Source organism: Arvicanthis niloticus, chromosome 12 (assembly GCF_011762505.2).
Source record: "Arvicanthis niloticus isolate mArvNil1 chromosome 12, mArvNil1.pat.X, whole genome shotgun sequence".
Classification (NCBI taxonomy): domain Eukaryota; kingdom Metazoa; phylum Chordata; class Mammalia; order Rodentia; family Muridae; genus Arvicanthis; species Arvicanthis niloticus.
The window spans coordinates 29,384,300-29,399,074 of NC_047669.1; the positions used below are offsets into that span (position 1 = coordinate 29,384,300).

At 33.7% G+C, this 14,775-nt stretch overlaps 2 protein-coding genes across 27 annotated transcripts in view; one reads left to right on the forward strand and one right to left on the reverse strand.

The window, feature by feature from the left end:
• The window catches only part of Zbtb20 (zinc finger and BTB domain containing 20), a 716,739-nt gene that overhangs the window by 296,056 nt on the left and 405,908 nt on the right, over positions 1-14,775 (forward strand). The gene's annotated exons all lie outside the window — the stretch shown is intronic.
• The window catches only part of LOC143444054 (uncharacterized), a 56,384-nt gene continuing 50,538 nt past the window's right edge, over positions 8,930-14,775 (reverse strand). For both annotated transcript variants that reach the window (XM_076942957.1, XM_076942956.1), the window contains exons 4-5: positions 12,363-12,461; positions 8,930-10,629 (exon numbers count right to left, since the gene is read on the reverse strand). In XM_076942957.1, the coding sequence (XP_076799072.1) occupies positions 10,321-10,629; positions 12,363-12,461 (408 nt within the window). In that variant the 3' untranslated portion in view covers positions 8,930-10,320. The remainder of the gene's footprint in view (positions 10,630-12,362; positions 12,462-14,775) is intronic.

Sequence of the window (14,775 nt, forward strand, 5' to 3'; positions counted from 1 at the left end):
ACAAGCCCCAGAGAGTTAAGTACTTACAAGAATGTAACACTGATATGTGTGTTTGTATCATTATCAGGCCTAACAAATCTAAACTCTGTGGGTCTCTCTTACTTGGTACTTTTACCTGTTGTACGTTAGTATCATCTCAGCTCATGTGATCACATAATGTGTTATTTTTTTAATGGTCAAAACATCTAAAAACTATAAAAAATGCTAAGAAAGTAATGTTGCAGTTACAAAGCATATCCTTTCTATATAAAACTACCATGTTAAATTCTGATACATTACAGTATCTTGCCAAGATAAATTAGCTTCAGAAACCCATGTAAAAGCTTAAGTTAGTATTCACACAGAGGCTGTTTGTTTGTTTGTCTTTCTGTTTTTAAGATAGGATCTCATGTAGTCACAGGATTTCCTTTAATTCTGTGTGTAGACAAAACTGACCTTGAACTCCTGAAGCCCCGGCCTCAATGTTCCGAATGCTAGGATTTCAAGTGTGCACCATGCTGCCTGACTAGCTCATCATCCCATCCATTTCTAGGACTATTCTGGATGCTATTCAATCTTCTATGTTCTACATGGTATGACTACGCATCATATAAATAACAATTGTAACACATTCTTTCCTATACTTTCTAAGACAAAGGAATGTTGAGAGATCGCCTTTAAAACTGAATTATATTATTATGTTTGCAAAGAAACATTATGGCTTTATGTGTCCTTCGTTGATTATGGGGAGCTGGGAGGACTGACTGTTTGTTTCGCCTCTACATTTTCTTACCTCATGATGTGTCTGTACTCAATACCCCAGTCATATCACAAAAGATACTGCCATTAACTTGGATCCTATGTAAACATGCCTTTGGGAAGTCAATGAGAAATAGAATGATTAAACCAATAAAAAAGAAATAATTCAAATCTTTTAAAAATAAAATTTAGTTTAGGATTTTCTCAGGTTTTGGTTTAGTGTGTGTGTGTGTGTGTGTGTGTGTGTGTGTGTGTGTGTGTGCGTGCGTGTGCCGTAAGGTTGAACATTATAAAATTTTAAAACAATAAACACTGAAAGATAATTAAAACATAATCTTGTTTTCTAGCATTTCCTGAGAAGTGAATTGGAGAACTCAGGAATTAGAGTACAACAGTAAATTTGATGTCAGACCATGATACATGGTAGAACCCTGCCAGAAAAATAGAGGAGAAAGGGAGAGGCTGGAGAGAGGAGGGAAGTAAATAAAAACATTTTAAAAGCAAGATTTCCAGAGCGACACATGCATATACATTCACACACAGAGAGTCACAAGCAGACACCATACAGTTATATATAGATAGATAGATAGATAGATATAGATAGATATAGATATATATATATATATATATATATATATATATATATATATATATATAAAAGACACCGTGCAGATTCTTGGAGCTATAAACTCTCTTCCATCATTGCTCCAAAGGCATTCAAGAAAATAAATTAGCTGCTATCAATTCCTAGCATCACAAGATCCTGGTGTTTAACAGGTCTTTACTTTGTGTCAAGTGTACTTACTTAACCATAAAAAAAAAAAGTGTAAGTGTATCTATGCTTTTTTTAAAATTGTTCTTTCCTTAAATAACGTAAATACTGTAGGAAATTATTTTTCTCATCAGTAACCAATGCTTGGATAACATTATTGTTGCTATCAGTTTTGTGGATTTTTGTTTTTCTTAATTAGGACTAGTAAGAACAGCATCTAGAAAGTTCAGGGACTAAGTAGACCCTGGCTGGCATCTTAGTGACTTAACTTACACTCATCTAAGTTATGAGTAACAACTGATACTAGAAAACTATATGGGGCAGTGACAATATGGCACTGTTTATATCAGCATAACAGTTACTACTTAGAAGGCAGCAATTTCAATTGTGTGGAAATGGAGTGTCTGGAGATTTGACTTAGTCTTGCCAATAGTGTTGTCTTAAGAGCATTTTCGTTGTCTGCAGACGTCACTTCGGTCATCTTACACAGATGGAAAGAATTCAAATGAGTTATTTAATTATTTAGAGTTCTGCAGAATGAGGTTGGTTCATAGATATCATAGATTCAGGTAGAAGGAAAAATCATTTAGAAGTCTCAGGAGTAAGTTCTTTGTCTGCACATTTAGTGGTTTGAAATCCCTTTGTTTTTAGGCTTCCATGTAAGGAAGCACTGTTTTTGCAAAGTTGTTCACACATTGGAAACCATTACTGAGTTGCAATGAGATATTACTTCACTTAAACATTAGTTTTTAAAGGTTGATAAGTACTCTGAACAGTTTCCATCAAACTAAAAACAACCACACAACTGTGTAGACTCTTATTAGGTGCTGATTTACTTGAGGGGAAGGAGTGAAGCTCATGTACTAAGTTTCTTTCTTAGTCACTGACAGGACACCAGTTTATCTTCAGTAAGTGTTAGACATTCTGTGTCAAAATTCCATTCTCCAAAGTAAGTTTAGTAAGTAATAATTGCATTAATTTAACTACACATTGACTATTATTAAAGACTACATAGACTTTAGAACAGTAAATGATGTATAGAGCTGCTGAACTTCAAGAATGAACATAGATTATGAAATGAGAACAAATATTTTGGTAGTGATTACTTTAAGTAAATGTTTTTTATGCATGTATGTGCCCATGAATAAAGGATACAGACACCTCCCTTCATGCTCTTTGCTTAGGACATGTCTCACAGTTCACAACAAACAGGACTTGGAGAAAATTATTATAAGCTTTACTTTAATACTTTATTGTTTAACTAGTTACAGTGGACATCTATTACTAAAAAAAAATTTTAGATGAACATATATTCTATACCACTGCTATGAAAGCCATCAAAGATTTCCTATAAACAAAACTTGAGGGGAAATATCAGATTATCCAAATCAGAATGAGGCAAGAAGAAACTATATAATTTGAAGGACTATGTTTCAGAACAGTCATTCTACTTCCTTTCAGTAATAACCTACCTGTATGAGTAGAGAATATAGATAGATAGATAGATAGATAGATAGATAGATAGATAGATAGATAGAGATAGATAAATTTAAAACACAAAAGTTATAGCATAATGACCACAACTAATTATAAAAATACAGGCTTCATTTCCATGATATGGCAAGTGTTATGTTTGGTTTTTTTTAAGGGGAATAGAAAGGAGAAAGGGAGTGGGAGAAGGAAACAGAAGGATGGAGGAATGGGGAAGAGAGAAAAGCATCACTTTTTCCAGATAAGAAAAGGACAGAGGGTGGGGAAAGGTGGCTTACTTGGTTATGCCTGTGTGGAGAACAGTTTCCTTACATTTCCCACATCTAGTTCTACAGGCATCCAACTGTAAGTGGATCTTCTTGGTTCTAGACAGCTAGTTATCATCTCTTTCAGTAGAGATGCAGGTGGCTCAGAAGTAACCCATTAGCGGTCTAGGCTATGTGACAATTTGTTACCTAAGAATTCAGGGGAAGTATCTGAACTTGCCAGCTTGCCTAATGCTGTAGTTCTCTGCAGTGTTCTTTCAGTTGAGAAGACTTATTCAGGGAAGAGTATACGTCATGTTTTTGTTGTATGAGTCTTTTCTGTACATATATCTTGGTAAAACAGACTCTATCTAGAAACATATCGAAAAAGGTATTTGGATAAGTTCCTTATTTCTGAAGATATTTTAATGAGATATGAAATAATCTACATACTCTAAAGTGAAAATATACAATTCAGCACATACATAAAGCAGCCATAGCAATCATCTTTGTAGCTTTTATTTATTTATGATCCATAGTGTTGGTGTTTTCCAACAGTGTTTAAGTCTACATTGTATCAAAAGGCTTATAGCAAATGATGAAACAACCTAGATGCCCATGAACAGATGGATAGAGGAGGGGGCCCCATGAAAATTCTGAAATATTTTTCAACTTTAAGCATGAGTAAAATTCGGATAGATGCTTACAATATGGATAAAGTAAATCTGGTCGACACTCCCAGATATTCTGATTGAATTGATGAGGTACGGTAGAGTCTAGCTGTACAATAGGCCCTTGAAGGCAACAAATTTTTATTAAAAGTTCAGTTAATTCAAATTTAGTATACATCTACATAAAAGAAAATGATCTTTCAGAGTGCTGACTTCTTTTTGCCATCTTACCAGTTTATCTTGTTGCTGGGGAGACCCATGATCACACTGATGCGCATATTTCTTCAGAAATTCAGTTTGGTATCAGCTGATCATCCTTTTGTTTCCTGAAGATGTTTAATATTCATATTCACTTCAGAAATCACTTAGTAATCACTTAATATAGTGTTCTTTGAAATTCTGCATGTGTTTATTCACACAGTAAGCACCATGACTATCAGGATACAAAACAGTTCATTTACTCTAAAGAGCTCCAAGCTCATCTCCATATTTGTTCCCAGCACTGACCCCAGAGACCTACAAGTCTGTTCTTATCACTGTGGGTTTGTCATTATGGGAATTACTATGCAAGTGAAATCTAGCATGAAAAGGCTTACTTTACTCAGCATATTGTCAAACGTGTCAGCAGTTTCTGTCCTTTAGATTGCTGAGTAGAATTTCCCTGTTAGGATAGACCTCAAAATATTTATCCAAGCATTCAAGAAAGGCAGTTGCAGTTTTCCATTTGGAGCAGTTATGAATAGAACCGCTACAAATTTTCACATACATATTTTCATATGAAAACTAGTGGTTTTTTGTTTTGTTGCTACTTTGTTTGTTTGTTGCATACGATGGTCTCATTGTAGATTGATGACATGAAGGACAGTAGTGTACACAGTGTGGAAGAGCACATGGGAGGTTGTTACAGATGGGGTGACAGGAAGATTGTGGGGCAGGAAGGCTGTTTAGGTTGTGGGATTGTAGGTTTCTACCTTTCTCTCTCTCTCTCTCTCTCTCTCTCTCTCTCTCTCTCTCTCTCTCTCTCTCTCTCTCTCTCTTCCTCCCTCCCTCCCTCCCTCCCTACCTTCCTTTCTTTATTTCTTTTAAATAAACCTTGTGTTTGGGAAGTGTTTTCAGTATTGTTTTTTGTCTATTGAGATTTAAATGACAAAATAAATCACCATATAAAGGTGTACATTGTAATGTTTTTACATATAAATATATTGTTAAATATACCAAAATCAAGCAAATTGACACATCTACCACACCATATAGTTACTTCCCTGTGTTGTATATGTGTATATTCAATAGGTCTCCATATTTTAATCATCTTGTAAGAGTAAGTTTATACATTTTGGCCAGTTCCAAACTATAGCAAGTATATTCTGGTTTTTGGAGAATTTCTGCATTCATTAATCTAAATGCTATCTCCTTGAATTTTATATATGTGTTTTGAGACACAATTTTATGTTTGTCTATGACTACTAATTGTTTTATCTTAGATACTTTAAATATTGGATCTATCTCTTTGGCATAATAATATATTCTTGGGTCATTGGCTGTATGCATATTCTAAATGTATCTTCTGAATTGTGAATACCATAGAAACTCCACTTTTAATCTTTCAAGAAACCTCCATTATTTCTTCTCTGATGGCTGTATCCATTTCTGTTCCTACCAAGAGTATATAAAAGTTCCCTTTTCTCATGAACTTCCCAGAATTTATCTGTATTTTCAGAATAGCCATTCATTTTTTATATATGAATTGTGGTTTTGATTAAAATTTCCTAGCAATTATGAACAATCTCTTAATAATTTTGAATTAAAAATATTAATACTATAAGAGATCATGACAGCATTTGAAAGGTTTTTTTGGAAGAACTAAAGGGAATCAGTTTTTCATACATATATACTTCTTACATACATACTTCATACATACATACATACTTCATACATATATACTTCATGCATACATACTTCATACATACATGCTTCATACATTCATGCTTCATACATTCATGATTCATACATACATGCTGCATACATACATACTTCATACATACTAGTATGAGTTGATTTTCTGATTTGCTCTTAACTTGAAAACTGAAGTATAACTTTTTGAGACAATATAAAATACAACTTAGAATATATTTTATTCTAAGGGCACGGTTTTTAGAGACATAACAACTTTTCTGGGACAAGTCTTATTTAGCACAATCAAGTAATCTATAATGCTATTTCTCAGCTCTTTAACTTGGACCTGAATAGGTCCCTTATTTCACCCATAATTTCTATGAACACATCAGACTTCTTAGTGGATTGTCTGCTGCTTTTAATTATGGGTGTGTTCAATTGTACTTTACCTAAATGAGAAATATGATGTTTGGTGTTAAATATAATGGAATTATATAAGAGTGTAAGAGGTTGAGTATTATAACTGATAAAGTAGATAATTTAACATTTTTGTTCTAAGTAAGAGTAAGAAAACTGCTTCTTCAATATTAGAAAAGAAAGACTGCATCTGCAGTAAGCTACTTGATTTCCCCTCTTGGAGGAAATTATTAGTGATTCCACAAGGTATTTGACAAACTCCCATAACTAGCCATAGGGGTTTTTAGTAATAATAAGAACAACAACAATAATAATGTAATATAAAAAGAGAATTTCACAAATTCACCTCAATTTTATGTTGCTATTAGTTTAAAGTATGAAATATTAGGATAGACTATAAAATTAAATTTAAAAAAAAACTCCTCTATGGGAACACTCTTTGGTAAACTTTTGCCTTTTTTCTCTGCCTTTCTGATTCTCTCTCTCCATTGGACATACCAAGACATTTTTATGCCTTTTCAGCATAAAAATTTTCTTCTAATGATAGTTTAGGGGCCTGTAGAACTGCAATACAATCTAAAACATTCTAAGAAAGTAATAATTTACAAAATATAAATATTTACTGCTGCAGTTATTATAGAATATATGGATCATAGGGTATGTGATGGTCTTTAGTTCCTATCTAACCGAACAATGGCCAGTCAAGATTACAATGCTGGCAAAATAAGACAATTCCATCAACTCCCTAGGATGTGTGAGTTCTCAGAAGTCACTCAGTACTCCAGCTTCGATTTCTAGATCCTAAGATTAGAAACTCAGTTGTTAATCTTGTGGACAGAGAATGACTTCCCATTGAATATTTGCAGCCTACATGATAACAGAGGCTGCCTTTGACTTATCAAAGTGTTATCTTTTCCATGCTCCTTATCAGTAACCCCCTATTGCCAAAATGTACTTTCTATTGTATTTCAAGTTTTCTTAATAAAACAAATCATGTAATGTGTTTTCATTCTGGTTATGTACATTTTGCAGACTGTAGCACCTCTAATTTTTCTTTCTGTACACAAATTGTAGAATATTTATTGTGTTTTCTTTGATAAAAAATATTTACCAGTCCCTGATAGATAGGAGTTTAAAGCCTGGGGAAGCTAAATGAAGCGTTGGAGATATAGATCCCATTGATTACCTGATCAGAAGTGCACATGCATTCCACCTATTCTTGTTCTGTTTGCCTTGCATGTGAGTTAGCTTCTCTTTTACTTAGCTTCTTAAACTATAATATACTGTTGTGAGAAGTGAGGAGGTAATATATGAAATGGTTTTCACTGTGCCTTACATTACACAAGATTATTGTTGCAGTAATTATTACCTGTTGTCATACTTAGTATCAGTGTTTTTAACCGATGGGCTGTCTTAAAGTGGCCAATACTCTTCGTGATTTTCATGAGTGGGTAGAACCCGCCATATTTCATCACATGAGAGAAAATTGGCATTTATTTTTATTCTTATTTTTGTAGTATGGTTTGTTCATCAACTTTTAACTTCTCTACAAAGTAATGGAAAGACATTTTATACTTTTAAATTACATTTATGATTCCTAATATTGATGGGAAATTTAAAAACAGAGGACTTACAAGATAGCCTCCAGACTAACCAGTCTTGATTCTGGCAGGTTAGAGTGAAACCCTGTGGGTCTCGAATCCTTCTATCCTGAGGGTCATCTGACATATATAAAGCTACATAATCATTGCTTTTTAATGATTAAGATGCTAATTTTATGGTATTTCCTGAAATAATGAAATTTTGTGCTTCCATTTAGTTTTTCATTGTTAATCACACAAAGCACATTTTCCAAGATTATTGATATCTTCTTGTGAAGCTACAAAACTGTCATGCTGAACTACATGGAACCCAGTGAGGCAATGCCCTGAAAACTGGATCCCTTGGCACAGGGTCTTGAGAGTCTTTTGGCAACTCATTTTTTATTTTTGGAAAAGGGCTCATACCATTTTATTTCTCCCTAAGAGTTAGAATAAAGGAAAACCTATTTTCTGTTGTAATAAAATATAGAAGTCTAGTTTCCCAAAAAGATCAACTGTGTGGCTGACAATTTCTAGGAAAATGACTGTGAAAGGCCATAGGATAGAACTTGAATTTTCAAAAGTGTCACAACTGAAGGACCATCTCTAACCTTGACTTATTAAAATGGCAAGAATTGGTGTTACCTGTAATTGCTTGCTGTGTGACTCCTCTCCTGTGTTTGCTCAATTTACTGGTCCAAACAAGACTTTGCTCTTCTTAGACCTGTAGATTTAATCTCACTAAAGAAAACACTCCTGTTTTTATAAAACCTGTTTAACACATCATCTTCCCTAGCTTACTGTCATTTTTAATAGAAATCTATCTTAACATAAAAAGAAATACTGGGACAGAAAAAGATGTGGTGATGTTTACTTTAAAAGAAATTAACAACATGTATTTGTTTTTTGATATATCCAGAATTAAATATGTAGTTTAAAAGGCAAAATTTAATAGCAGATAGGATGAGTGAGACCCCTATGCAGCCGACTACTCTCTAAATAAACAAGAATGGATCAGAAGAAATTTAAGGTCAGCATATGCCACTAGCACTTTATTTCTATGTAAGTATAGTTCTGCTATTCTTTTGTGAGAGTTTTAAGAATAAATAGGTTACAATTATTTGTTCTTATAACATCTAGTCCTTAACATAATTTTTTATCACAATGGAATTACTAATTAAATTGTATACTTTCTTGGGCAGAGATTCTATTCTGTCTTGATCACCATGGTATCCAGTGTACTCAGCAGTTCATAATCTCATACTAAAAAGGTCTCACATGATTTTGAAAGAATGAATGCATAAATAGATATTCACAAATAAATGAATTTCTAAGAGGAATTATTATTTTATTTATTGGACTGTTATTACAGGGCCATATGCATCAACTAATAGTAGGCCTTTCAAATATATTAGGAGAGGGCATGCCTTTGATGTGTATGTCACCCATCCACAGATCTTTCCACTTATCTCTGCATATCAGCCAATTTTCACATTAAGGGTATAATGCTGTTTTCACAGAGATAAAGTATTTGCATCAAGACCTTGTTCAGATATTGCCTTCTACTAAAATTACCTTCATTCCCCCAGCTATGAGTAATTGCTTCTTCTCTAATGATCTCCCACACCACATTATTGAGGACTCTTTGGACTAGATTTGCTTTCAGAGTTTTCAGTGGCTTATTTAGTTATATCTGTCCCACATTGCACTTTGTCCCTGTGCTTTGCAAAATACCATTCAAGATAAATATTGGTGCATTAAAACAGAAAATCATTGAAAGAAAATAATAACTTGTACATGTTTCAAATTATATATATATACATATATATGTATATTCATTCATGCATCTATCTTTCTGTCTCTATCTATCTATCTATCTATCTATCTATCTATCTATCTATCTAGAAGAGTACTTACCTCAAGCTCAAAATGAGAAATCAGTTCCTAATACTACCATACGCAGTAAGTTCAACTTCAACTCTGCTTGCAACTGAATAGGCATGCCTGTGAGACTCTTAGCTACTGTTCTTTTGAGGAGTTCTGACTAGCATTTCCAATGTAGCCACTGTTATTAATTAACTAGTTCAGGTATTCATACAGTGCATTCTTCTGAACAATTTATTGAATAATAACTAATGGGATGATTTTGTTCCCAGGTAGGTCTCTGGATAGCAGGACAAAAGCCTCTTCTGAGACAATGACAGTGTCTTGCTATATATAGCCCATGCTGCCCTTGAACTTAGGCTGTTAACTAGGTGGCCCAGTCCTGGAGCTTGAATTAGAGTCATGCACTATCATCTACAGTTTAAAGTGATGACATCTCAGACTCAAATCTATAAGCAAGCCAAACCAGACCTATTTCTCATATCCTTTTTTATTTATACTATGACAGAATATTAATATAAATTAATTTGATAGTACATTGGAAGACAATTTTTCGAGTCTTTAAATTATAAAATTTTACTTCTGAAATAGTTAACAGACTTGTCTATATTAGTACTGACAGCTAACCTTTATTGATTTCTACATACCAGGCCCTGCTCTAAGAGAGTTATGTATAAAATTGCATCGAATGTCTTCATATTAACTCTTTTGGTGGGTAGACTAAGGGACAGAGACTGAAATCTTTGAAAGATGTATTTTTTTATGTGTATGTCTTTATGCGTCTGTATGTTGGTATCTGCATGCGGTTGCCTGAGTTGATCAGAAGCGTAAAATGCCCCTGAAGCTGGAATTACAAACAGTTGTAGGTGCAGGGAACCAAACTCAAATCCTCGACAAGAGCAGTATGCAGTGTTAACCACAGAGCCAACTTTCCAGTCCTAAAAGGGGGGAAAATACCCAAGATTAAAATGTGTGACAAAGTCAAAATTTAGTCCCTGAAAGTCTGATTTGAGAGCTTTTAAACAATATACATAGTCCTTTTACCAAGTCTCTAAACTACAAATTATGTTTAGATGATTTCTCCAAATCATGTTTCTCCTATATGTTATCTCTGTTTTTAGAGATAAACTTCATTTTATTTTTTTCCTTTTTTTATTAGATATTTTATTTACACTTTAGATGCCATCCCCTTTCCCCATCCCCCCCTTAGAAAACCGCTGTCCCATGCGCCCTTTTCCTTTTTGCATTTATACATTTTTTAAAAATGGATAAACTTCATTTTAAAGCAGATTCAAATGATTAAATAGTCATCATTTCATTTCCCTTTACACACATTTCAATTTTCACATGTTCAGGAAATAACAGTTCATATTTAATATAAACAAATGGACAATTATCATATTATAAATACAGGGAGTAAATGTTTGTTTAAGATGATACATACCTGTCTAAGCTACCTGTATGTTTAGGCTGTTAAGAATATTTTGAAATAGTTGTTACTAAGTTGTCCAGGAAGAACTAGGATGCAGATCAGAGGATGTGTTTCTGCTCAGAGCTATTGTCTGTTCCTCTCTCCCTCCCCAATATTCTTTTTGTTAATTCTGTTTTTCTCCTTTATTCTTCATGCATAGACATTTTATCTCAATGAAAATCTTAAAGTAGCCTTTATTTACATGCTCACATGTTATCTCTTAATTTGTTAAATGAGGGATTGGCTTAGCTGATCATAAATCTCGGAGGAAATTTTATTGTCTATATATTTGATGGAATCCCATTTTATTAAGAAAAACTGTATAGTAATCTGTAAGCAAGGCACATCAAAAACAGCCATTGATGTAGAACATTTTATCCAGTAATTAAATTCCACTTGTAATTTTTTTACAGACTTTTATTTTGAAACTCACTAAGTTGCTACCAAAAAGAATTAACTGTGTGTTTTTTAAATACATAATGTATCTATATTAAAGGGGAATTCTATAAATCTATCCACTTTGAAGATGTCAGTTCATAATCAAGAAGTGTTTATTAGAAACTTTAACAAAGTAACTGAACACCTAAGGCTTTGATTAATTCATGTCTTAGAAATACAATGGCTAAGATGTTTAGAATAACTTCTTATTCATTTACAGGAAATCCAAATTGTCTTTTTCTTCTAAAATTTTTGCAATTCACTTTTAAATTTCCATTCAATTCACCTCCACTCCAAGGGGGTGGAATTTTGCCAAGAACTCAACTCTCCAAAATTGACCATGAATAGTGTAGATACTTTAGGATCTGGATTTATGCTAAAGGAGCTAAGCAACTATTGTATTAGGATCTTAAAACTTCTTGTAGGTTTTTAAATGCTTGTCTCTTCAGCATCCAGTGCTGTATTTTAGTAATTGCATATCTAACTAGACCAATCAGTACAGATCCTGGGCTTTCTGTGTCAACTAGTTACTCTCAACACTTCCTGGGTATAATAGAGCTAAGAGAAAGTAATTAAAGGAAGAACAATGTCTCCTGCCCTCAAGGAAGTTAGCATAGGGTTATGATGATGAATGGAAGTATTAACAAGTTTCTACTGCATATTACTCTTAAAACCTCCATTTCTATTTCATACCCAAAATAGGTATTATATCCTATAAGCAGTAATGTACACATAGTGTTGAAAGTAAATAAAGTCACTAACCATAGTGTGAAGATGGAATTTACATAGACTGATTTGCATAGCACAGGTGGAACTTGAAATGCCTCTGAAGTCCTGACACTTGAACTGCGTTACATCGATCTGGTAGTGACAAGAAATGGAAAAGGAAACATACGGAAATTCGTATTATTCATGCTTCCTCAAGTGAGGATGCCTGGAGAGAAAGGCCAGAACACTACTTACTGTCTTGAGTTATCTGCCAGTGGGTACAATAATTATGTTTATTCTTTATTAAAATAACCTTTTATTATTTGTTTTTTAAATATAATGGTAAATATTATGTCTGACACAGTGTTCTCTGTTAACAAGAAGGTAGTAAATAAATAATGCTCTTCTTCATGTCCAGTCATGAGACTGTTTTCTCCAACTATTGGATTTTATCTGTTTGTTGCATTTCAAATTGTACAAAATACAGTCAGCATTTCTTACTGATTTTCTCCATTTTTCATACTTGTTGAATGATTTACAGCCTTTTAAACTTTCTAGAACATGATTCCTTCATTTGACCTAGTAGTCTAGGTTCATTGTTGTGTTGTTCCAACAATTAATGGTTTGTTGTTGAAATGCCCTGTACCTCAAAAGAATCATGGCAATTTGTGAGTCTTCCTTCTCACTTTTTTCCATTTTTCTTTTTTTGCTTATATATGTGGGGTCTCTCTCTGTGTCTCTATCTATCTATCTATCTATGTGCTTGTGTGTATTCTTGTGTGTTCATAAGTATATGAATACACATGTATGTGCAGATGAGCACACACTTATATTACCTATGTGTGAAGTCTCCTGTGTTGATAGTAAGTGTCCTCAATCTCTCTTAATCCTGTTTATTTGAAACAGAATCTTTCACTGAACATGGAGCAGACCATTTTGGCTAGTCTGGGTAACCAGATAGCTAGGGAGTCTGTCTCCTATTCCTGCATAATGGAGTTAGAACTTGGCCCCTTCAACAGCCCACCTTTACTGGCTTCTAGGGATCTGAATGTATGATTGGGCAGCAAGCATTTTCTTTTCTTGCTCAGTCATCTCCCTGTAATTGCTTGAGCTTTTTGTTGCTGGGACTGTAACAGATTTTTAATCATAATCTAGGGAAAGTGATATCCTAAGTGGTATAGTTATACAACAGTCATTCTGCTGCTGTATTTTCTTAACAAGTTTTAATGTTTTAACACATCTAAGCATTGCTGAATTTAGGATACAATGTTAAGTAAAATAAGCCAGGCCCAGACAGACAAATAGAGCATGTTCTCACCCATAAGTAAAAACAAACACACAAACAAACAAATAAAAAAGCAAGAAACACAAACAAAAAACCTGTTGATTTCATAGAATGAGAAAGAGAAAGGGAGGAAAAGTCAGATGAAATAATGAATGCTGAACTCATAGAACTCATACTATCTTATATAACAGTTCGTTATATAATTTTATACAAGATCTCAAAGAAAGCATTTAATGGTTCCTAAAACACACATACACAAGTTAAAGTTTAGGTTCAAATATTGATTACCACAGTTTTTTTTTTTTACATCTTCTGTCTATGTATTAACATTTGTACTATATCCTATGAACAGGAAATTGAGTTTCAGATATGAGTTATGTTCTATCAAACATTAAAAATATATTTTCTTTGATCAGCTAAAGGAAGTTACTAGAAGTTTAGGCATAAGACCTTCAATTTTATAGTATAGTATAGTATAGTATAGTATAGTATAGTATTTTTTTATTAAATATAGTTGTATGGGCTGGAGAGATGGCTCACCAGCTAAGAATGCTAGAATATTCTTCCAGAGGACTGGGTTCAATTCCTAGCACTCACATGGTGGCTCACAACTGCCTGTAACCCCAGTCAGGCAGTTCCTCTTTTGGCCTTCATGGATACCTGGCATACATATAGTACGTATACATACATGCTAGCAAAATACCCATACACATTAAAGATGTTTTAAAAAATTTAGTACATGTAAATCATTCCACTAAAGTTTGTTATATTGATAATTGACTCTGGGGAAATGGTTAGTGATACCTTAAATACAAATGGCCAGTTTAAGAGAAAATATGAACTTGTTATCTTAATTCATGGAATACTCACACTAACTTTAAGAAGTCGAATCCTTATCATTCTCAGTATTTGTTGTCTTGTTAAATGCCTTTGGTGCTCTTGTGGCCCTGTTATGTTACTTCTCAACCTGGGGTAGCTCGATTGCTCCAGTATTGGCACTCTGATGTTTGCAGTGTGTTCAGACTGAGATTTGGATGACTTTAGGGATTCTGATTGATGTGGTCTGGAAACAGCACCTGTGTTCCTTTCCTATGGCTACAGAATTAAGCTACTACCTTCATCATGAGATAGGTTGGTCATTTGCACTTTATTCTCCAATAATTCCAAAGTCTAAAAGTTTAA